Source organism: Balaenoptera borealis (genome assembly GCF_965194805.1).
Source record: "Balaenoptera borealis genome assembly, chromosome: 2".
Classification (NCBI taxonomy): Eukaryota; Metazoa; Chordata; class Mammalia; order Artiodactyla; family Balaenopteridae; genus Balaenoptera; species Balaenoptera borealis.
Genome location: NC_138867.1, coordinates 49,272,242 through 49,295,951, shown reverse-complemented (window position 1 = coordinate 49,295,951; position 23,710 = coordinate 49,272,242). Strand labels below are relative to the sequence as shown.

The window sequence follows — 23,710 nt, the reverse complement described above, 5'->3', positions numbered from 1 at the left end:
AATAGAGTCAGGTAGGCTATAGGTTTTTAAAGGATTAGAACCTTTTTTTTTTCTAAATCAGGTTTGTTACAGAAAGAGGAAATGGCCATTGAAGCATTTCAAATTTGCTGCCTCCTCCTGCCTCCTGAAAATAGAAGAAAGTTACAGCTGTTGATGAGGATGATGGCAAGGATCTGCTTAAATAAGGAGATGCCACCACTGTGTGATGGCTTTGGCACCCGAACACTGGTAGGTTGATTTCTGACATCTACGAGGACTGGAGTTTGGGGGTTAAAATTCACTTGAGTAAAGTTTACTAGCTTGGCAACCAGAGGAAGGTACAAGGCAGGCTCGCTTAAAGAGCCATGGCTTGGAATCCACCCAGACTGGTATTGTGCTTTTGGTCTTAGTGACTTAAAGAACATAATGAAAAGTAAAGAGTGAGTAGAGGTAGACACTGCGTGTAGAGATAGCTGCTGCATCCTGCCTGCTGTCAACACAAAGAGAAGGAAGCATGGACAGAAAGGATTACTGGCCTGTCAAGAAGCAGCATTCTCTCCTCCAGGACAAAAAGGGTCGCAAAGCCTTTGTTACTATAACCAGTAAGAGAAGATGCAGCATATATCATGGATTAAAGAGGGAAGAAGTAAAATATGGAGTTAGACCAGACAACTTGGAAGGAAAGAATGTGTATCTTTCAGGGTATGATCTAAGGGTCCATGAGTGAGGATATTTCCTAATATATTCTCAGTTTTGCTTAAAAACATAGGCTAATTTTGAATTCTACTTTGTCATGTCAGCATGTGTTTTAAAATAGGGTCTAGGTTTAGAATTATTTATTAGCAAAATTTATTAATTTTCCTCAAAAAATATCTTAGAGCAAAATTGATGTTTCATTGGGATGTACATCCTTTCCATATGTTGGTGAACCATTGTGTATGCCTGAGGGTCCACTGTTCGACTTTTAGAGGTGTGGCATAAGATCAGAGGACAAATCAGCACCCAGTAGAGTGATTCTTGACCTTTTTTGGGGGGTGGGTGGATGGGTAGGTGGGCTAATGGACCTTTTTGAAAAGCTGAAGAAAACTTTGCATCTATTCCCCAGAAGAATGCATGTGTAAAATTTTCTATACAATTTCAAGGCACTCACAGATCCCTATTCTCCAAATAAAGAGTCTCTGTGTGTGTCTCTCCCTCTGTACATACATGTGAGTGAAGAGAAAGTATCATCTGCAGTATGTTGATGAAATGAAGTCTTATTAAACAGAATTACATGATGTCATGCTTATAGGTTTTTTAAAATTGTAGTTGATGTACAATATTATATAAGTTGCAGGCGTATAATATAGTGATTTACAATTTTTAAACGTTATGTTCCACTTATAGTTGGTATAAAATATTGGCTATATTTCTTGTGCTGTATAATATATCCTTGTAGCTTATTTTATACATAATAGTTTGTAATTCTTTTTTTTTTAATTGGAGTATAGTTGATTTACAATGTTGTGTTAGTTTCTGCTGTACAGAAAAGTGAGTCAGTTATGCATGTACATATATCTACTCTTTTTTCGGTTCTGTTTCCATATAGGTCATTACAGAGTGTTGAATAGATACAGTAGGTGCTATACAGTAGGTTCTTATTAGCTATCTATTTTATATATAGTAGTATGTATATGTCAATCCCAATCTCCCAATTTATCCCTCTGCCCCTTTCCCTTTTGGTACCTATAAGTTTGTTTTCTACATCTGTGACTCAATTTCTGTTTTGTAAATAGGTTCATTTGTACCATTTTTTTAGATTCCACATATTGTGCCTCCCCTCTTCACTCTCCCCACTGGTAACCACTTGTTTGTTCACTATATCTGTGAGTCTGTTTCTTTTTTGTTATATTCACTAGTTTCTTGTATTTTTTAGTTTCCATATATAAGTGATATCATATAGTATTTGTCTTTCTGTGCCTGACTTGTTTCATTTACATGCTTATAGATTTTGAAATAAGATTGTCAACAATAAAATTAGTAGGAAAAGGGAAAAAAAGTCCATCCAAAGGATTGCATTAAGAATGGATTAGTTAAAATGAATTCTATGGAAACAACTGCTATAATATTTTTTGTATTTCATCACCTAATGCACTTCTGATGGTTTTGTTCAAAGGTGGTTGTCAAATGTACATACAAAATCCTGAAGAAAATAACATTAACTAGGAAAAACTAATCGTTGAGGCACATAGATTGTGCTAGCAAAATTTTTTTTTTTAAAAAAACAACGAAATAAGACAATAATGAAATTAGAATATTATTAGACTAAATGGCTATAAAGTACTTTTAACTTAAAAGTGCTACATGATCCAAGTTGTGATGGTGATAATAATTTTCAGAATTTGTTTAAATATATATATTTAAAACCATCTATAAAAGGGGGTGCCTTTAAAAACTGCTCAGACAAGCATCTCTGCTAAGTCTCTGTGAGATGTGACGCACATTCTCTTCATGCTGGTTGATGAGAAGATCAGCCCATCTGAGATGACTAGGTGTGGCCAGGTGCCAGGTGAGATGTGCACCCTGTGCTGTGGGCCATTTCTCACTAACTGGTCACATTTGCTTTTTGCAAATTAGATGGCATTCAGTTCAGAGTAGGGAAAAAAACTCATCTGTGTTTATTTAAAAATTCACCCTCCCTACCCCCTATTTTTTTTTTTTTTTAGATGGTTCAGACATTTTCCCATTGCATCTTGTGTTCCAAAGATGAAGTGGACTTGGATGATTTATTAGCTGCTAGGTTGGTGACGTTTCTGATGGACAATTACCAAGAGATTCTGAAAGTCCCTTTGGCCTTGCAGACCTCCATAGAGGAACGTGTGGCCCATCTACGAAGAGTCCAGGTAAAGGAAGGGATATTATAATTATATAATTATGTATATTATTTAATATAATTAAATATATTATTATAATTATATAAATATAATTTTATAATTATAAAATTGCCAGTAGAAAGTTATGTAAGTTTGCTAGGCTTCTTGGCATTTTTTGTTTTGAAGATTGAGTGAGTTAATTTGTGCAAAGTGCTTATAACCGGGCGTGGCACATAGTAGGCACTGCACATGTTTGTTATTATCTTTGAAAATTTGTGGAATGTCCACTAGGTTTTGTTGTGTTGATCAATGCTGCATACTTTTGGTTGCAAATTCCTAAAATGAGTTTGTTCAGAATCTACATATACTTCCTGATGGAAGTGATTTATGTGCAATAAAGTCTTGATTCATAATAGCCCTGCCACCTAGGTACTATTTTTTGAATGAGAAAGCCGAGGCACAGAGAGCATAAGTAATTTGTCCAAGGTCACAGAGCTAGGATTCAAATTGATAAAATTGTTTTCCAGAATCAGTGCTCTTAACTACTATGCCATACTGCCTCACTGTAAAACATGGTGTGGTAGAAGAACCCTGCTTCAGAGCCATAAGGACCTGGGCCAAACTCCTGGCTCCCCACTTTCCTGGTTATGTGGCTTTGGGCAAGTCCCTTAAGCCCTCTGGATTTTAGTTTCTGCAAGTGTTAAAATGGTCAATACCTACTCGATGAAGTTGTTGTAAAGAGTAGATACTACATTGTAAAACCCCTGGCAAAAATGTCTGTCATATGGCAGATACTTTTTGAAAGGTATTTATTGTTTTTGTCATTGCAGTCATTATAATAAAATGGTGCAAAAGAAATGTAATGTATTGCTATAACGTGGGCCCCCCAGAAGGGTTTGTTGTCAGCCTGCAGGAGCAGAAACGTTGGTTAAAGGCAGGCAGTTCTGCTTGTCTCCTTCTGAATGACTGGCCCTCTTTCCCCTTAAGCATTTTTTGAGGCTCCACAATTAAGGACCAGTGAGCTGCTACCTCCCAAAGTATCATTAAAGTAAATAACCATCTGTTTTCAGTGTGCAGTTTAAAAATTAAAATAAAAAATTTTCCTATTTTTTGGTAATTATCACCTAATACATTGAAGGAATTTGGAAAATAGAGAAAACACACATTAAAAAATATCAGAGTAACTCTAAATGTTCAGTCAGAGTTAAGTCTTTTCTATTTCCCCCTCTCCCTCCCTTCCTTCCTTCTTTCCCTCCTTCCTTTGTTCCTCTTTTATAACTTACTTTCTCTTAACAATACAACAAGAAGAAGTTTCCACATCGTTAAATATTCTTTATTGACCCAGAATGGCCAGGAGCACAGACTAAATGGTGTTTGAATTTCTTATGTGCCCTTTATTAGCCATTAGGCATGTTGTATAACGACTCTCTGCTTTAGCATCTGCCCCACCATCTCTTTTTTTCATCTGTAAAATGGGATAACAATAGTTAATAGCTACCTCCTAAGGCTATTTTGGGGATTGAATGGCTTAAGACATGTAAAGTGCTTAGAATAATGTTTATCACATAGTAAGCCCTCATCTGGTACTGCTGCTGTTATTATTATCAACATTATTGTTATATATTCCACAATATCATTATGATTGGTAACATAATATTCCATAATATGAATATACCATAATTTATTTAAATGATTTTCTTTGGTTGATATTTATACTGTTTCCATTTTTTTTTCTATTTTACAAACATTATAACAGTAAATATTTTTATAGTTAGATTTTTTTTTTGGTCCATCTGTGATTACTTTCTAAGAATAAATTCCTAGGAGTGGCATTTCATGGTGAAAGACCATGAATGTGTGTTAAACATTGATTGCATGTTGTCAAATTTCCATTTAGGGTGATTGTTCCAAGTTACATTCCCATTGTTGGTATAAGAAAGTGTTCATTTCTTTACACCCTTGACTACTTTGGGTATTATTATTAACATACATACCTTTGCCATTTAAATGGGTGAAAAGTGTAATATTACTGTTCTTTTAATCTCCCACCTCCCCTTGATACTTTATGAGCCAAACTGAAAAAAAAAAAACATGAAAATGAAGAGAAATACTTTTACTGAATTTCTGTAAAAGGAAAAGTGATGGCAGTGACTCCGTTGCTCTCGCATCCTTGCTGGGCTTGTGTATTCACGTGGCACAGGCGTGTACTGCAGGAACGTAACCCTGTGAGCCCTTCACTGTCAGCGGAAGATCAGAAGGCTGAGTGATGATTAACTTAACCGCAGAGTAGCATGACCTGTGATGGCCCTGAATAAAATCAGTAACCACCCAACTGTCCAGTTACATTTTCTCTCTTAGAAGTACACACTCATTAGAATTGCCAAACAATTGTTTGTTTTAGTGCTCAAAGCCTATAGATCTCTCTTCTCTCACACAGGGTACTCAGCCCCTCCGTCGTAACACATTTAGGGTGGTACCTTTCTGAAAACGAAGTGTTACTTGGACTGTTCTGGTGAATTGTTTTGGGGCAGTTTCAGGGCTGATCCTGGGATAGATAAAAACAGTGAGGTCAGCATTGTTTTTGATACCAACCTTCTGTTGACCTTGTCTGTAACCCTCTTCTTCCTCTTGTACCCTTTAATCATAGATATCTTGTGTTTTTCTCATGTCCTAGGCTTCGGCTGGCACATTTTACCTGGGCCTCACCCTTTATTCTGGCCCTTTTCTACTTTTTCCAGAATTCTTGGTTCAAATAAAAATTAAGTGTTGTGTGTGTCCTCCTTTCCTTGTGGTTCTGGTCTGTTTCTCTTGGGTTGTCTCTAAATGACCTGGTAAACTGATGCTGAGACATGGAATGTTCTTCATGGAATAACCCTTCTTGGCAACACATTTATTTATTTAAAAATTTTTTTTTGTTTTTGAATTTTATTTAATTAATTTTTTTATATAGCAGGTTCTTATTAGTCATCAGTTTTATACACATCAGTGTATACATGTCAATCCCAATCGCCCAGTTCATCACATCACCATTCCCACCCCCCCACGACTTTCCCCCCTTGGTGTCCATACGTTTATTCTCTACATCTGTGTCTCAATTTCTGCCCTGCAAACCGGTTCATCTATACCATTTTTCTAGGTTCCACATACATGCGTTAATATACGATATTTGTTTTTCTCTTTCTGACTTACTTCACTCTGTATTACAGTCTCTAGATCCATCCACATGTCAACAAATGACCCAATTTCGTTCCTTTTTATGGCTGAGTAATATTCCATTGTATATATGTACCACAACTTCTTTATCCATTCGTCTGTCGATGGGCATTTAGGTTGCTTCCATGACCTGGCTATTGTAAATAGTGCTGCAATGAACATTGGGGTGCATGTGTCTTTTTGAATTATGGTTTTCTCTGGGTATATGCCCAGTAGTGGGATTGCTGGATCATATGGTAATTCTATTTTTAGTTTTTTAAGGAACCCCCATACTGCTCTCCATAGTGGCTGTATCAATTTACATTCCCACCAACAGTGCAAGAGGGTTCCCTTTTCTCCACACCCTCTCCAGCATTTGTTGTTTGTAGATTTTCTGATGATGCCCATTCTAACTGGTGTGAGGTGATACCTCATTGTAGTTTTGATTTGCATTTCTCTAATAATTAGTGATGTTGGGCAGCTTTTCATATGCTTCTTGGCCATCTGTATGTCTTCTTTGGAGAAATATCTATTTAGGCCTTCTGCCCATTTCTGGATGTTTTTTTTAATATTGAGCTGCATGAGCTGTTTATATATTTTAGAGATCAATCCTTTGGCTGTTGATTCGTTTGCAAATATTTTCTCCCATTCTGAGGGTTGTGTTTTCGTCTTGTTTATGGTTTCCTTTGCTGTGCAAAAGCTTTGAAGTTTCATTAGGTCCCATTTGTTTATTTTTGTTTTTATTTCCATTACTCTAGGAAGTGGATCAAAAAAAGATCTTGCTGTGATTTATGTCAAAGAGTGTTCTTCCTATGTTTTCCTCTAAGAGTTTTATAGTGTCCTGTCTTACATTTAGGTCTCTAATCCATTTTGAGTTTATTTTTGTGCATGGTGTTAGGAAGTGTTCTAATTTCATTCTTTTACATGTAGCTGTCCAGTTTTCCCAGCACCACTTACTGAAGAGACTGTCTTTTCTCCATTGTATATCCTTGCCCCCTTTGTTGTAGATTAGTTGACCATAGGTGCGTGGGTTTATCTCTGGGCTTTCTATCTTGTTCCATTGATCTATGTTTCTGTTTTTGTGCCAGTACCATATTGTCTTGATTACTATAGCTTTGTAGTGTAGTCTGAAACCAGGGAGTCTAATTCCTCCAGCTCCATTTTTTTCCCTCAAGACTGCTTTGGCTATTCAGGGTCTTTTGTGTCTCCATACAAATTTTAAGATTTTTTGTTCTAGTTCTGTAAAAAATGCCATTGGTAATTTGATAGGGATTGCATTGAATCTGTAGATTGCTTTGGGTAGTATAGTCATTTTCACAATATTGATTCTTCCAATCCAAGAACATGGTCTATCTCTCCATCTGTTGGTATCATCTTTAATTTCTTTCATCAGTGTCTTATAGTTTTCTGCATACAGGTCTTTTGTCTTCCTAGGTAGGTATATACCTAGGTATTTTATTCGTTTTGTTGCAGTGGTAAATGGGAATGTTTCCTTAATTTCTCTTTCAGATTTTTCATCATTAGTGTATAGGAATGCAAGAGATTTCTGTGCATTAAATTTGTATCCTGCAACTTTACCAAATTCATTGATGAGCTCTAGTAGTTTTCTGTTGACATTTTTAGGATTCTCTATGTATAGTATCATGTCATCTGCAAACAGTGACAGTTTTACTTCTTCTTTTCCAATTTGTATTCCTTTTATTTCTTTTTCTTCTCTGATTGCCGTGACTACGACTTCCAAAACTATGTTGAATAATAGTGGTGAGAGTGGACATCCTTGTCTTGTTCCTGATCTTAGAGGAAATGCTTTCAGTTTTTCACCATTGAGAATGATGTTTGCTGTGGGTTTGTCGTATATGGTCTTTATTATGTTGAGGTAGGTTCCCTCTGTGCCCACTTTCTGGAGAGCTTTTATCGTAAATGGGTGTTGAATTTTGTCAAAAGCTTTTTCTGCATCTATTGAGATGATCATATGGTTTTTATTCTTCAATTTGTTAATATGGTGTATCACACTGATTGATTTGCGTATATTGAAGAATCCTTGCATCCCTGGGATAAATCCCACTTGATCATGGTGTATGATCCTTTTAATGTGTTGATGGATTCTGTTTGCTAGTATTTTGTTAAGGATTTTTGCATCTATATTCATCAGTGATATTGGTCTGTAATTTTCTTTGTTTGTAGTATCTTTGTCTGGTTTTGGTGTCAGGGTGATGGTGGCCTCATAGAATGAGTTTGGGAGTGTTCCTTCCTCTGCAGTTTTTTGGAAGAGTTTGAGAAGGGTGGCTGTTAGCTCTTTTCTAAATGTTTGATAGAATTCACCCGTGAAGCCATCTGGTCCTGGACTTTTGTTTGTTGGAAGATTTTTAATCACAGTTTCAATTTCATTACTTGTGATTGGTCTGTTCATATTTTCTGTTTCTTCCTGGTTCAGTCTTGGAAGGTTATACCTTTCTAAGAATTTGTCCATTTCTTGCAGGTTTTCCATTTTATTGGCATAGAGTTGCTTGTAGTAGTCTCTTAGGATGCTTTGTATTTCTGTGGTGTCTGTTGTAACTTCTCCTTTTTCGTTTCATTCTATTCAATTTTATTGATTTGAGTCCTCTCCCTCTTTTTCTTGATGAGTCTGGCTAATTGTTAATCAATTTTGTTTATCTTCTCAAAGAACCAGCTTTTAGTTTTTTTGATCTTTGCTATTGTTTTCTTTGTTTCTATTTCATTTATTTCTGCACTGATCTTTATGATTTCTTTCCTTCTGCTAACTTTGGGTTTTGTTTGTTCTTCTTTCTCTAGTTCCTTTAGGTGTAAAGTTAGATTGTTTATTTAAGTGTTTTCTTGTTTCTTGAGGTAGGCTTGTATAGCTATAAACTTCCCTCTTAGAACTGCTTTTGCTGCATCCCATAGGTTTTGGATTGTTGTGTTTCTATTGTCATTTGTCTCTAGGTATTTTTTGATTTCCTCTTTGATTTCTTCAGTGATCTCTTGGTTATTTAGTAATGTAATGTTTAGCTTCCTTGTGTTTGTGTTTTTTACATTTTTTCCCCTGTAATTCATTTCTAATCTCATAGTGTTGTGGTAGAAAAGATACTTGATATGATTTCAATTTTCTGAAATTTACTGAGGTTTGATTTGTGACCCAAGATGTGATCTATCCTGGAGAATGTTCCATGCGCACTTGAGAAGAAAGTATAATCTGCTGTTTTTGGATGGAATGTCCTGTAAATATCAATTAAACCTATGTGGTCTATTGTGTCATTTAAAGCTTCTGTTTCCTTATTTATTTTCATTTTGGATGATGTGTCCATTGGTGTAAGTGAGGTGTTAAAGTCCCCCACTATTATTGTGTTACTGTCAGTTTCCTCTTTTAGAGCTGTTAGCAGTTGCCTTATGTATTGAGGTGCTCCTATGTTGGGTGCATATATATTTATAATTGTTCTATCTTCTTCTTGGACTGATCCCTTGATCATTATGTAGTGTCCTTCCTTGTCTCTTGTAACATTCTTTATTTTAAAGTCTATTTTATCTGATATGAGTATTGCCACTCCAGCTTTCTTTTGATTTCCATTTGCATGGAATATCTTTTTCCATCCCCTCACTTTCAGTCTGTATGTGTCCCTAGGTCTGAAGTGGGTCTCTTGTAGACAGCATATGTATGGGTCTTGGTTTTGTATCCATTCAGCAAGACTGTGTCTTTTGGTTGGAGCATTTAATCCATTCACGTTTAAGGTAATTATGGATATGTATGTTCCTATGACCATTTTCTTAATTGTTTTGGGGTGTTTTTGTAGGTCCTTTTCTTCTCTTGTGTTTCCCACTTAGGGAAGTTCCTTTAGCATTTGTTGTAGAGCTGGTTTGGTGGTGCTGAATTCTCTTAGCTTTTGCTTCTCTGTAAAGATTTTGATTTCTCCATCGAATCTGAATGAGATCCTTGCTGGGTAGAGTAATCTTGGTTGTAGGTTCTTCCCTTTCATCACTTTAAGTATATCGTGCCACTCCCTTCTGGCTTGTAGAGTTTCTGCTGAGAAATCAGCTGTTAACCTTATGGGAGTTCCCTTGTATGTTATTTGTTGTTTTTCCCTTGCTGCTTTCAATAATTTTTCTTTGTCTTTAGTTTTTTCCAATTTGATTACTATGTGTCTCGGTGTATTTCTCCTTGGGTTTATCCTGTATGGGACTCACTGTGCTTCCTGGACTTGGGTGGCTATTTCCTTTCCCATGTTAGGGAACTTTTCGACTATAATCTCTTCAAATATTTTCTCTGGTCCTTTCTCTGTCTCTTCTCCTTCTGGGACCCCTATAATGCGAATGTTGTGTTTAGTGTTGTCCCAGAGGTCTCTTAGGCTGTCTTCATTTCTTTTCATTCTTTTTTCTTTATTCTGTTCCGCAGCAGTCAATTCCCCCATTCTGTCTTCCAGGTCACTTATCCGTTCTTCTGCCTCAGTTATTCTGCTATTGATTCCTTCTAGTGTAGTTTTCATTTCAGTTATTGTATTGTTCATCTCTGTTTGTTTGTTCTTTAATTCTTGTAGGTCTTTGTTAAACATTTCTTGCATCTTCTCGATCTTGCCTCCATTCTTTTTCTGAGGTCCTGGATCATTTTCACTATCATTTTTCTGAATTCTTTTTCTGGAAGGTTGCCTATCTCCACTTCATTTAGTTGTTTTCCTGGGGTTCTATCTTGTTCCTCCACCTGGTACATAGCCCTCTGCCTTTGCATCTTGTCTATCTTTCTGTGAATGTGGTTTTTGTTCCACAAGCTGCAGGACTGTAGTTCTTCTTGCTTCTGCTGTCTGCCCTCTGGTGGATGAGGCTATCTAGGAGGCTTGTGCAAGTTTCCTGATGGGAGGGACTGGTGGTGGGTAGAGCTGACTGTTGCTGTGGTGGGCATAGCTCAGTAAAACTTTAATCTGCTTGACTGGTGATGGGTGGGGCTGGGTTCCCTCCCTGTTGGTTGTTTGGCCTGAGGCAACCCAACACTGGAGCCTACCTGGGCTCTTTGGTGGAGCTAATGACAGACTCTGGGAGGGCGCACGCCAAGGAGTATGTCACAGAACTTTTGCTGCCAGTGTCCTTGTCCCCACGTTGAGCCACAGCCACCCCCCGCCTCTGCAGGAGACCCTCCAACACTAGCAGGTAGGTCTGGTTCAGTCTCCCCTGGAGTCACTGCTCCTTCCCCTGGGTCCCGATGCACACACTACTTTGTCTGTGCCCTCCAAGAGTGGAGTCTCTGTTTCTCCCAGTCCTGTCGAAGTCCTGCAATCAAATCCCACTAGGCTCCAAAGTCTGATTCTCTAGGAATTCCTCCTCCCGTTGCCGGACCCCCAGGTTGGGAAGCCTGACCTGGGGCTCAGAACCTTCACTCCAGTGGGTGGACTTCTGTGGTATAAGTGTTCTCCAGTCTGTGAGTCACCCACCCAGTAGTTATGGGATTTGATTTTACTGTGATTGTGCCCCTTCTACCATCTCATTTTGGCTTCTCCTTTGTCTTTGGATGTGGGTTATCTTTTTTGGTGAGTTCCAGTGTCTTCCTGTCGATGATGGTCCAGCAGCTAATAGTGATTCTGGTATTCTCACAAAAGGGAGTGAGAGCACGTCCTTCTACTCCACCATCTTGGTTCCTCTTCTGTATTCTCTTAACACATTTATTTTTAACTGTGGCTTCTGGGAAAAGAAAAATCTTAAACCAAAGACATGAATGTAATGGTAGGAATTTTATCCACTGCAGAAGGACAGTAGGTGCTATATTTTTGAGAAGATGAATGTCTTGGACTCTGAAAAAGTTTTTTTAACTTTTTATTTTATATCGGAATATAGCGATTAACAATGTTGTGACAGTTTCAGGTGCACAGCAAAGCAACTCAGCCATACATATGCGTGTATCCATTCTCTCCCAAACTCCCCTCCCATCCAGGCTGCACATAACATTGAGCAGAGTTCCCTGTGCTATACAGTCGGTCCTTGTTGGTTATCCATTTTAAATATGGCAGCGTGTACATGTCAATCCCAAACTCCCTAACTATCCCTTCCCCCCACATTTGCCCCTTGGTAACGATAAGTTCATTCTCTAAGTCTGTGAGTCTGTTTCTGTTTTGTAAATAAGTTCATTTGTATCATTTCTTTTTAGATTGCACATGTAAGCCATATCATATGATACTTCTTTCTCTGTCTGACTTACTTCACTCAGTTTGACAATCTCTAGGTCCATCCATGTTGCTGCAAATGGCATTATTTCATTCTTTTTAATGGATGGTAATATTTCATTGTATATATGTACCATATCTTCTTTATCCATTCCTCTGTCGATGGACATTTAGGTTGCTTCCATGTCTTGCCTATAGTAAACAGTACTGCAATGAACATTGGGTTGCATGTATCCTGTCGGACCATGTTTTTCTCTGGATATATGCCCAGGAGTGGGATTGCGCGGTCATGTGGTAGCTCTATTTTTAGTTTTTTTAGGAACCTTCGTGCTGTGAAGGTGGCTGTACTAATTTACATTCCCACCAAGAGTGTAGGAGGGTTCCCTTCTTTCCACACCCTGTCCAGCATTTATCATTTGTGGATTTTTTTGATGATGACCATTCTGACTTGTGTGAGGTGATATCTCATTGTAGTTTTGATTTGGATGAAATTAAGTATTTTTAATGGATGCTTTTATTTATAGATCTTGGTACCTTTTTCCCTCTTATTTCACCCTTCTGCCTTTTGCCCTGTAGTGTCTGCACATTCGTTTTCACTAGTTTCATGCTATGAACATGTTTGGAGATGGGTGCAGTACTTCCCTCTACACAGCAGCTGAGCTAAACTTGTACCTTTGTCAGTGCCCAAGGGAGGGAGGAACAGACTCTCTAGATGTGGGAAGAAACTACATAGTTCATTGTGTGTGCTTGGAATCGTTCTAGTCAATATGTTCAGTTTGTGTATAAATTTCAGATCTTATTAGAAGGGAGCACAAGGTTTTTTGTTTATGAAAATGGCTTTGGGGTTTAAAAAGGCAAAAACTCATATGCGAAACTGTGGCTTTACATGAATTTTTTTTGAAGTTATGGAAACACTTTTTACTTTTCAATATAGTTTTCCTCAAATTGAATGTCATATCATTCCTGCTAGGAGATCTATGATGTGAATTAATTTTTGAAATTTATTTGAAAATGCGCTTTCACTAATAATCCCTTTGCCCCAGATAAAATACCCAGGAGCTGATATGGATATCACTCTGTCTGCTCCATCATTTTGCCGTCAAATTAGCCCAGAGGAATTTGAATACCAAAGAGCATACGGCTCTCAGGAACCTCTGGCAGCGTTGTTGGAGGAAGTCATCACAGATGCCAAACTCTCCAGTAAAGAAAAGAAGAAAAAATTGAAGCAGGTAAAAAGGATATTATTCACAAGTCATTTCTTCTCCCTACCATTCTTATGTTGTTTTTTTTTTCTTTTTATTCTCTATTTTAATAGGTTTCATATGCATCTCATCTTCTGAGACAGAGCAGTTTTGAAAGTAAATTATTTATTTCGTATATTAATTTACACAATTATGGTCAGTTTTCCAGATCTTTATTCTCCAATGTAGATCTTTTACCATTATTGATCTCTTCATTTATGAAGCTATTCTCTAATATTTGTCCTTGGTTTTGATGTGTGGTATGATGTGAGTTAGTGGAGCAATTACTTTAAATTCAGAGAAGCTGTCAAATGAGGACAGTTTCTCTGGATTTTTTTGAAAGGCAAATGAGGCTGAATTCACAGGTGTAAAATGTCCAGAATTTAATAAGGGTCTTTGGTTTTACATAGCCACTATCAAATTGACTTCTTGCTGCAGGCATCACTAAAAGTTTTTAGTTCTCATTAAACAACACAGCCTAGGGTTTCAGAGAAGAGTTTTCAACTCAGCATAGGTTTAACTTGATCTTTTTTAAAACTTGAAGTGTAATTGATTTGCAATGTTGTGTTAGTTTCAGGTATACATACCTTGATCTTTTTTTTTTGTTTGTTTGCTTTTGTTTTTGTTTTTGTCTCATAAGTCTCTTTTATTCAACACACCCACCAGTTTCTTTCTTTTTTAAAAATTGTTTTTAACATCTTTTTTTTTTAACATCTTTATTGGAGTGTAATTGCTTTACAATGGTGTGTTGGTTTCTGCTTTATAACAAAGTGAATCAGCTATACATATACATATATCCCCATATCCCCTCCCTCTTGTGTCTCCCTCCCAACCTCCCTATCCTACCCCTCTAGGTGGTCACAAAGCACCGAGCTGATCTCCCTGTGCTATGTGGCTGCTTCCCACTAGCTATCAGTTTTACATTTGGTACTGTATATATGTCCATGCTACTCTGTCACTTCATCCCAGCTTACCCTTCCCCCTCCTCGTGTCCTGAAGTCCATTCTCTACATCTGCGCCTTTATTCCTGTCCCGCCTCTAGGTTCTTCAGAATCATTTTTTTTTTTTTTTTTTAGATTCCATGTGTATGTATTGGCATACGGTATTTGTTTTTCTCTTTCTGAGTTACCCCTCTGTATGACAGACTCTGGGTCCACCCACCTCACTACAAATAACTCAATTTCGTTTCTTTTTATGGCTGAGTGATATTCCATTGTATATATGTGCCACATCTTCTTCATCCATTCATCTGTTGATGGACACTTAGGTTGCTTCTATGTCCTGGCTGTTGTAAATAGAGCTGCAATGAACATTGTGGTACATGACTGTTTTTGAACTATGGTTTTCTCAGGGTATATGCCCATTAGTGGGATTGCTGGGTCATATGGTAGTTCTATTTTTAGTTTTTTAAGGAACCTCCATACTGCTCTCCATAGTGGCTGTATCAATTTACATTCCTACCAACAATGCAAGAGGGTTACATTTTCTCCACACCGTCTCCAGCATTTACTGTTTGTAGATTTTTTGATGATAGCCATTCTGGCCGGTGTGAGGTGATACCTCATTGTAGTTTTGAGTTGCGTTTCTCTAATGATTAGTGACATTGAGCATCCTTTCATGTGTTTGTTGGCAATCTGTATATCTTAGAAGAAAGTGTATTCTGTTGTTTTTGGATGGAATGTCCTATAAATATCAATTAAGTCCATCTTGTTTAATGTATCATTTAAAGCTTGTGTTTCCTTATTTATTTTCATTTTGGATGATCTGTCCATTGGTGAAAGTGGGGTGTTAAAGTCCCCTAGTATGATTGTGTTACTGTCAATTTCCCCTTTTATGGCTGTTAGCATTTGCCTTATGCGTTGAGGTGCTCCTATGTCAGGTGCATAAATATTTACAATTGTTCTATCTTCTTCTTGGATTGATCCCTTGATCATTATGTAGTGTCCTTCTTTGTCTCTTGTAATAGTCTTTATTTTAAAATCTGTTTTATCTGATATGAGAATTACTACTCCAGCTTTCTTTTGATTTCCAATTGCATGGAATATCTTTTTCCATCCCCTCACTTTCAGTCTGTATGTGTCCCTAGGTCTGAAGTGGATATCTTGTAGACAGCCTATATACGGGTCTTGTTTTTGTATCCATTCAGCCAGTCTATGTCTTTTGGTTGGAGCATTTAATCCATTTACATTTAAGGTAATTATCGATATGTATTTTCCTATTCCCATTTTCTTAAATGTTTTGGGTTTGTTATTGTAGGTCTTTTCCTTCTCTTGTGTTTCCTGCCTAGAGAAATTCCTTTAGCATTTGTTGTAAAGCTGGCTCGGTGGTGCTGAATTCTCTTAGTTTTGCCCATCTGTAAAGGTTTTAATTTCTCCGTTGAATCTGAATGAGATCCTTGCTGGGTAGAGTAATCTTGGTTGTAGGTTTTTCCCTTTCATCACTTTAAATATGACCTGCCACTCCCTTCTGGCTTGCAGAGTTTCTGCTGAAAGATCAGCTGTTAGCCATATGGGGATTCCCTTGTATGTTATTTGTTGCTTTTCCCTTGCTGCTTTTAATATTTTTTCTTTGTATTAATTTTTGATAATTTGATTAATATGTGTCTTGGTGTGTTTCTCCCTGGATTTATCCTGTATGGTACTCTCTGCGATTCCTGGACTTGATTATTTCCTTTCCCATATTAGGATAGTTTTCAACTATAATCTCTTCAAATATTTTCTCAGTCCCTCTTTTTTTCTCTTCTTCTTCTGGGACCCCTATAATTCAAATGTTGGTGTGTTTAATGTTGTCCCAGAGGTCTCTGAGACTGTCCTCAGTTCTTTTCATTCTTTTTTCTTTATTCTGCTGTGCAGTAGTTATTTCCACTGTTTTATCTTCAGGTCACTTATCTGTTCTTCTGCCTCAGTTATTCTGCTATTGATTCCTTCTAGAGAATGTTTAATTTCACTTATTATGTTGTTCATCATTGTTTGTGTGCTCTTTAGTTCTTCTAGTTCCTTGTTAAACATTTCTTGTATTTTCTCCATTCTATTTCCAAGAGTTTGGATCATCTTTATTATCATTACTCTGAATTCTTTTCAGGTAGACTGCCTATGTCCTCTTCATTTGTTTGGTCAGGTGGGTTTTTACCTTGCTCCTTCACCTGGAGCATCTGTGTATTTCTCTGTCTTCTCATTTTGTTTAACTTACTGTGTTTGGGGTCTCCTTTTTGCAGGCTGCAAGTTTGTAGTTTCCGTTGTTTTTGGTGTCTGCTCCCATTGGGTAAGGTTGGTTCAGTGGGTTGTGTAGGCTTCCTGGTGGAGGGGACTGGTGCCTGTGTTTTGGTGGATGAGGCTGAATCTTGTCTTTCTGGTGGGCAGGACTGCGTCCAGTTGTGTGTTTTGTGGTGTCTGTGACCTTGTTGTGATTTTAGGCAGCCTGTCTGCTAATGGATGGGGTTGTGTTCCTGTCTTGCTAGTTGTTTGGCATAGGGTGTCCAGCACTGTAGCTTGCTGGTCATTGAGTGGAGCTGGGTCTTAACATTGAGCTGGAGATCTCTGGGAGAGCTTTTGCCATTTGATATTATGTGAGGCTGGGAGGTCTCTGGTGGACCAATGTCCTGAACTCGGCTCTTCCACCTCAGAGGCTCAGGCCTGACACCCGACCAGAGCACCAAGACCCTGTCAGCCACACGGCTCCGAACTCCGGAACTCCACGCTCCAGAGGCCCTCCTTTGGAGGTGCTGCCTCTCCCCTTCTGCACAGGTCCTACCTTGATCATTTTTAAAGTATTGATTCAAGAGCAAGTGAATGGTGTTTATTTTTAAAGACTGAATCCTGTATAGCTTGATATCTGATCACACCACATAAGATTATACACAAAGCACAAGGGTTCTAGATTCCCATCATGTTTTTCTCAGAGTAATTTTGGAGAAGAGTTCAGTGGTGATGATCAAAGGAAAAACATATTGCTTCTCTGTAAGCTTTTTGTAAAGTAATGTATACCAGCATGTTTTCTCTTCCATTTGGGTAGAAGCAGGTGGGGCTAAGCTGGAGAAGCAGGGAGATGGGGAAATGTTGTTGGGCCCAGATTTTCTTTGACTGTGTAGAACATAAGTCAGAATTACTTGTGAATATTTTAGAAGGGAGGTGTGTTTATAGTTGGCAGGGGAGAAATTTTAAGAAGTATGACTAAAACGAGTTTATTGGAAGATTAGATCAAATTAAATATGAATCTGATCTATTGAAAGTGCAATCCAATGATTTAACAAAAAGAAATGGATTTGTGTTGAAGTGAACTTGTGATCTGTTTTCTTCTTATTTTCTTTTCTGATGAAAAGCAGTAAACATTAAAACAAAACAAAAATAGGGAACTATTGCATCGGAAGCTTATTTTAAAATTACAGTGCCCAATTTTATTGACTTTTATTTGTTTTTTTGACACTTCTTGGATTTTTTTTTTTTTTTTTTTTTAGTTTCAAAAGTCCTATCCTGAAGTCTACCAAGAACGATTTCCTACACCAGAAAGTGAAGCACTTCTGTTTCCTGAAAAACCTAAAGCAAAACCACAGCTGCTGATGTGGGCACTAAAAAACCCCTTCCAACCATTTCAAAGAACTAGAAGTTTTCGGATGTAATACTTGGATAGCTGTTAAAGACCTCTGTTGTTGCTGTTGTTTTTGAGTAAATAGGTGGTTAGAGGACTATGGTGTTGGAAGAAACAAGCACATAAACCACAGACTACTGAATTATAAAGATTTCCTGACTTCAAAAAATGTTGAGCCATTATCAGTATTTTTATAAAACTCAATGCTGTTTTTAAAGTGTACAAACCAATTAAAAATAATGAGACAAATATATAGTGGTAAAGTTAACATGTTTTAAATTTGTTACAAAATTTAAGGGTATTTTCATTTTTTTATTTGTTGTTTCCTATGGTGTTTATAAAATATTTGTGTGTACATCCTAGTTACTGATGTCTTTGTGATAACCAAGACTGAAAAATAGTGTATATGTTTGAATAAGAATGACACTGGGTACTGTTACTGTGATGCTGTTGACCTAATAGCCAGTTGTGATTTCTGCTGTGTAAATTGTTTTTCACTGTTGCACAAAGATTCTTATTGTTCTTTATTACAATGGCTGTGTCTTTTATTGCAGATCTGTTGGGTGCTATGACAGATTTTATGAAAGCTAGTTCTTTTATGATGTGTATATTAGTTAGTGTTTACTTGTAAGTGAAGTAGATTTTCATCTGCCTGCAGTGGTATAATTTCAGTCTTGGCTAAAGATGGAAAATTGAACTGGATAAATTCTTTTGGTCTCACTAGCCCTGTGATTCTAAGTCAAATCTTTGTTGTTTCATGAAAAACACAAATGGGTTAAGTAAAATGAGACTACTTCCTTTATAAGTATCAATACATTTTCTCCAGCTTCCTCATCCTTTTGAAAGTAAATGGAATGTAAATAAATACTGTTCTTTTTAATACTGTACATCGTGTTTCTTTTTTGGCATTTATTTAGGTCAGGGAGTTCCCTGGTGGTCCATTGGTAAAGAATCCGCCTTACAACGCAGGGGACGTGGGTTCAATCCCTGGTCAGGGAACTAGGATTCCACATGCCACGGGGAAACTAAGCCCGTGTGCCACAACTACAGAGACCACGCGCTCTGGAACCTGTGCACCACAACTAGAGAGAAGCCCGCGCACCACAACGAAGAGACCGCATGCTGCAGTGAAAGATCCCACATGCCTCAACGAAGATCCCGCGTGTGGCAACTAAGACCCAACGCGGCCAAAAGTAAATAAAATAAATAGATAAAATTAAAAAAAAAAGAATATATATATTTAGGTCAGTCAGAGAGCATCTTCAGATGCTAAACGTCATTGCCTTAACTAATGTTCTCACATCAATCATTTATTTCTATGATAAAATAAGAAGTGAGTTTTGGGCTTTTGTACTAGACTTTAGGAGGTGCTTTGTCCATTTCTTTTCCTTTGCTTTTCCCTCTTGCAAATAGTGGTACACTTAAATTATGGAGCAGGTGGAATGCTTCTTTTGAGAGTGATTACCCAAAAAGCTAAGAGCAACACTCACTAATTGGCTTGCTCTGCTCTTTGGACTGAATTTTCCTTGCACTTGAGACCCCCCTCTGTTCTTTCGTAGCAGAATGCCTCCTGCAGTGGACTTCCTCTTCAAAGACGGAAAGAAGTATTCCTACTGGTATGAGTACCCCTTATCATGCAAGTGTGGAAAGTAATGGGAGATTTTTAGTGTTTCAGGATTTTATTCTTAGGCCTTGGAATTCTGTTTAGAGCAAATAATAAATCTACTTTCTGCTCTATTTGTTCCCTGAGGTACAATTTACTTTCCAGAGTCTCCTCTTCTGTGGCTTATCTTTGGGAATATATGTTACTGTTTTCTTTTTTTTCCCTCAAGGTTATTTTTTTATTGTTAAATATCACATACTTATAGAGAGATCATAAAACATAACCACCACCTACATGTGAAATTGAGGAGTGGATAAAACCAGTTTTTCAAAGTGAGTGTGCCAATTCACAGCCCATCAGCAGTGTATAAGAGTTCCTGTTACTTACCATCCTCACCAAAACTTGCTGTTGTCAGTTTGAATTGTCAGTGTGGTGGATGTATAATGGCATCTCATTATGGTTTTACTTTGTGTTATTAATATGGCTGAAGACTTTTCCCACATTTTTTGGGACTTTTTTCACTTTTGTTCTAATTTTAATATCAGCTTGTCAGGCTACACACACACACACACACACACACAGACACACAGAGTTGAGATTTTGATTTTGATTGTAGTGAACTTATAACTCTATGTGGAGAGAATTGCAATCTTTACGATATTGAGCCTTCTAGTCCGTGAACATGCTTTATCTCTCTGTTTGTTTAGAATAAATTAGAAAAAAATTAAAATTTCTCTGTAAACGTTTGCAAATCTTTTATTAGATTTGTTTCCAGATATTTGATACTTAAAAAAAAAGTTAATATCAAATTTTTCTTTTTTTTATGGCCGCGCTGCATGACCTGCGGAACTTCCCCAACCAGGGATTGAACCTGTGCCCCTTGCAGTGGAAGCGCGGAGTCTTAACCACTGGACCACCAGGGAAGTCCCAAAATTTTCAAATATATGAAAAGGTAAAGATAATAGAACCCATCCCTAGCGTCAACAGTTATTATTTAACTGTTTGCTCCTATGGTAAATGGGGTTATTTATTTATTTTTTTCTATATTTATTTTATTTTTTTAATTTTTATTTATTTATTTAAGTTTTGGCTGCATTGGGTCTTTGTTGCTGTGCTTGGGCTTCTCATCGCGGTGGCTTCTCTTGTTGTGGAGCGTGGGCTCTAGGCGCGCAGGCTTCAGTAGTTGTGGCACACGGGCTTAGTTGCTCCACGGCATGTAGGATCTTCCCGGACCAGGGCTCGAACCCTTGTCCCCTGCACTGGCAGGCGGATTCTTAACCACTGCACCACCAGGGAAGTCCAATGGGGTTATTTTTAAATTTCCATTTTCTGTTTGTTGCTTATATATAGTATAAACTGATTTTTGTGTACAGATTTTTGTACCCAACAAGCTTGCTAGACTTTCCTATTCACTCTAAATATCTAGTGTGATTCTTCTGGATTTTCTGCATTCACCACATAATAAGCAAACAATGACACTTTTTGTTTTTCATTTCTGTGGTTGACAGCATCTAAAATGTCCCCAGTGATCCCTGCCTTTTGGTGATTATGCCCTTGTGTAATCTCCTCTCCTTGAGTGTGTGACCTTGGATCTCATGACACACTTTTAACAAGTAGAATATGGCAAAAGGGATGGGATATCACTTTTGAGATTAGATCACAAAGACTCTGGCTTCCATCTTGCTGACCCTCTCTCTTGTTCTCTTCCGGGCTTCCTCTGAGGGAAGCCAGCTTCCCTCTTGTGAACTGCCCTATGGAGAGGCCCCTCAGGCAAGGATCTGACATCTCTGCTGAATAGCCAGTGAGGACAGAAGGCCTGCCAGCAGCTGTATGAGTGATCTTAGAAGTGGATCTTCTGACGCCTGCCAACAGCCATGTGAGTGATGTTGTTTCGGTTTTGATTTTTTTTGGCTGTACCACGCAGCATGCGGGATTCTTAGTTCCCTGACCAGGGATCCAACCCACGCCCCCTGGAGTGGAAGCGTGGAGTCTTAACCACTGGACCACCAGGGAAGTCCCCATGTGAGTGATGTTGGAAGTGGATTCTCCCTTAGTTGAGCCTTGAGATGAAGGCAGCCTTAGCTGACACCTTGATTGCAGCCTGTGAGAGATTCAGCTAAACTGTTTCTGGATTCTGGACCCACAGAAAATATGAGATAATATTTGTTGCTTTAAGCCATTTAATCTAGGGTGATTTGTTATGAAGCAATAGATACAATACAGTTTATACTTCTTTCTTCCCTACATCCCTGCATGCTTCCCTCTTTTGCTTTTTTTTAAACCACTGTGAAAATCACTCCTTATCTTTAGTGATGCATTTATTTGCAATCTTTGTGCATTCTTATATTTTAGTTTTGTACCTTATAAACAGTATACAGTTGGAATATTTTTTTTTAAGAAGCCAACTTGATAATCTTTATTTTTAATTGTAACATTTAGACAAATTGTATTTAATATAATTACTTTATATTTTGGTATAAATCTTTATTGAATTTTCTAACACTTTGTCTCCACTTTCTTGCCTTTGTTTGGAGTTAAAAAATAATTTCATGTTTTCTTCTACTAATTTGAAACTTAAACACTCTGTTTCTAATCTTATTGGATCCCTAGAAATTACATCTTGCATGCTAATTTATCAAAGTTTAAAGTTAGTCATTACCTTTTAACCCTCCTCAGACTCTTCAGGGACTTGAAAGCACTAAGAACACCCTCCCAAATTAGATATTATTGTTGTAATATATTTTAATTTTGTTGTTTTTAAGCCTCATAACATGTTATTACATACAGTCCTTGTTTAATAGGCTTATCTACATACTTTACCACTTTTTTTCCTTCTGAAAGTACATTCTTTAGAATTTATCTTTAGTAAGGGTTTGTTGGTTTTTGTTAGCCTGAAAACATTTTATTTTGCTATTATTCTTTTTTAAAACAGCTTTATTGTGATAGAATTCACACACCATACAATTAACCCCTTTAAAGTGTGGTTAGCACCATAATTAAATGGTTTTTGGTATGTGACATTTAAAATTTTTTAAAGTTGTGGTAAAATATATATAACATAAAACTGACCATTTTAACCATTTTTAAGTGTACATTCAGTATAAGGAATGCCCTCGTTCTTTAAAGGTATTTCTGCTGCATGTAGAATTCTAGGTTGATAGTTATTTTATTTCAGTACATTGTAGTTATCATTCCTTTGGTAGCTGGTTTCTGTTGTTATGGTGAGAAGTCAACTGCCACTCTAATTGTCATTCCTCTGCAGATATTGTATCTTTTTTTGGCAGGCTGCTTTATCAGATTTTCTCATCATCTTTGGTGGTCTGCAGTTTATGATGCTGTATCTAATTTACATGATGTGCTTTTTAAACAGTTATTCTACTTGGGATTTGTGGGGCCTCTTAAGAGGATTGAAGTCTTTTATCACTTTAAATATTGCCTTTGTCACAATCTCAACTCTGCTTTTGAATCTCTAATTAAACTATTTTAGATCTTTTCTATCCTCTGTTTTAACCTCTAGCTTCCATAGTTCTGTATTTCTGTGCTGCATTATGGATAATTTCTTCAGTCTTTCTTCCTTTTCAGCACTTTTCCCTTTAGGTATGTCTAGTTTCCTATTAAATGCTTATATCCGCTATTATGGAATTTATATCCATTTACAGCTCAGGAAACAGAGACTCAGTTAAGACTGGGTAACTTCCCCAAGACTACCCATCTTGTAAGTAGCAACATAATAGGCAGTCACAACCAGCTCTTTCTGACTGCACAGCCCAGGCTCCTCGCTAAGATGTCTTATTGTCTCCCAATGAGCACTGTTTTATATATATATATTTTTTAAATATTTATTTATTTATTTTATTTTTGGCTGTGTTGGGTCTTCGTTTCTGTGCGAGGGCTTTCTCTAGTTGTGGCAAGCGGGGGCCACTCTTCATCGTGTTGCGCGGGCCTCTCGCTGTTGCGGCCTCTCTTGTTGCGGAGCACAGGCTCCAGATGTGCAGGCTCAGTAACTGTGGCTCACGGGCCTAGTTGCTCCGCGGCATGTGGGATCTTCCCAGACTAGGGCTCGAACCCGTGTCCCCTGCATTGGCAGGCAGATTCTCAACCACTGCGCCACCAGGGAAG

General features: G+C 37.6%; 1 protein-coding gene across 2 annotated transcripts in view; it reads left to right on the top strand.

The window, feature by feature from the left end:
- DEPDC1B (DEP domain containing 1B) overlaps positions 1-23,710 on the top strand; it is a 278,101-nt gene that overhangs the window by 90,305 nt on the left and 164,086 nt on the right. The window contains exons 8-12 of one of the 2 annotated variants that reach the window (XM_082382374.1): positions 62-228; positions 2,685-2,861; positions 13,207-13,392; positions 17,858-18,418; positions 18,621-21,613. In XM_082382374.1, coding sequence (XP_082238500.1) covers positions 62-228; positions 2,685-2,861; positions 13,207-13,392; positions 17,858-18,019 — 692 coding nt within the window. In that variant the 3' untranslated portion in view covers positions 18,020-18,418; positions 18,621-21,613. Of the gene's footprint in view, positions 1-61; positions 229-2,684; positions 2,862-13,206; positions 13,393-17,857; positions 21,614-23,710 lie in introns of both variants that reach the window. The other variant, XM_082382375.1, reaches the window with a different exon arrangement.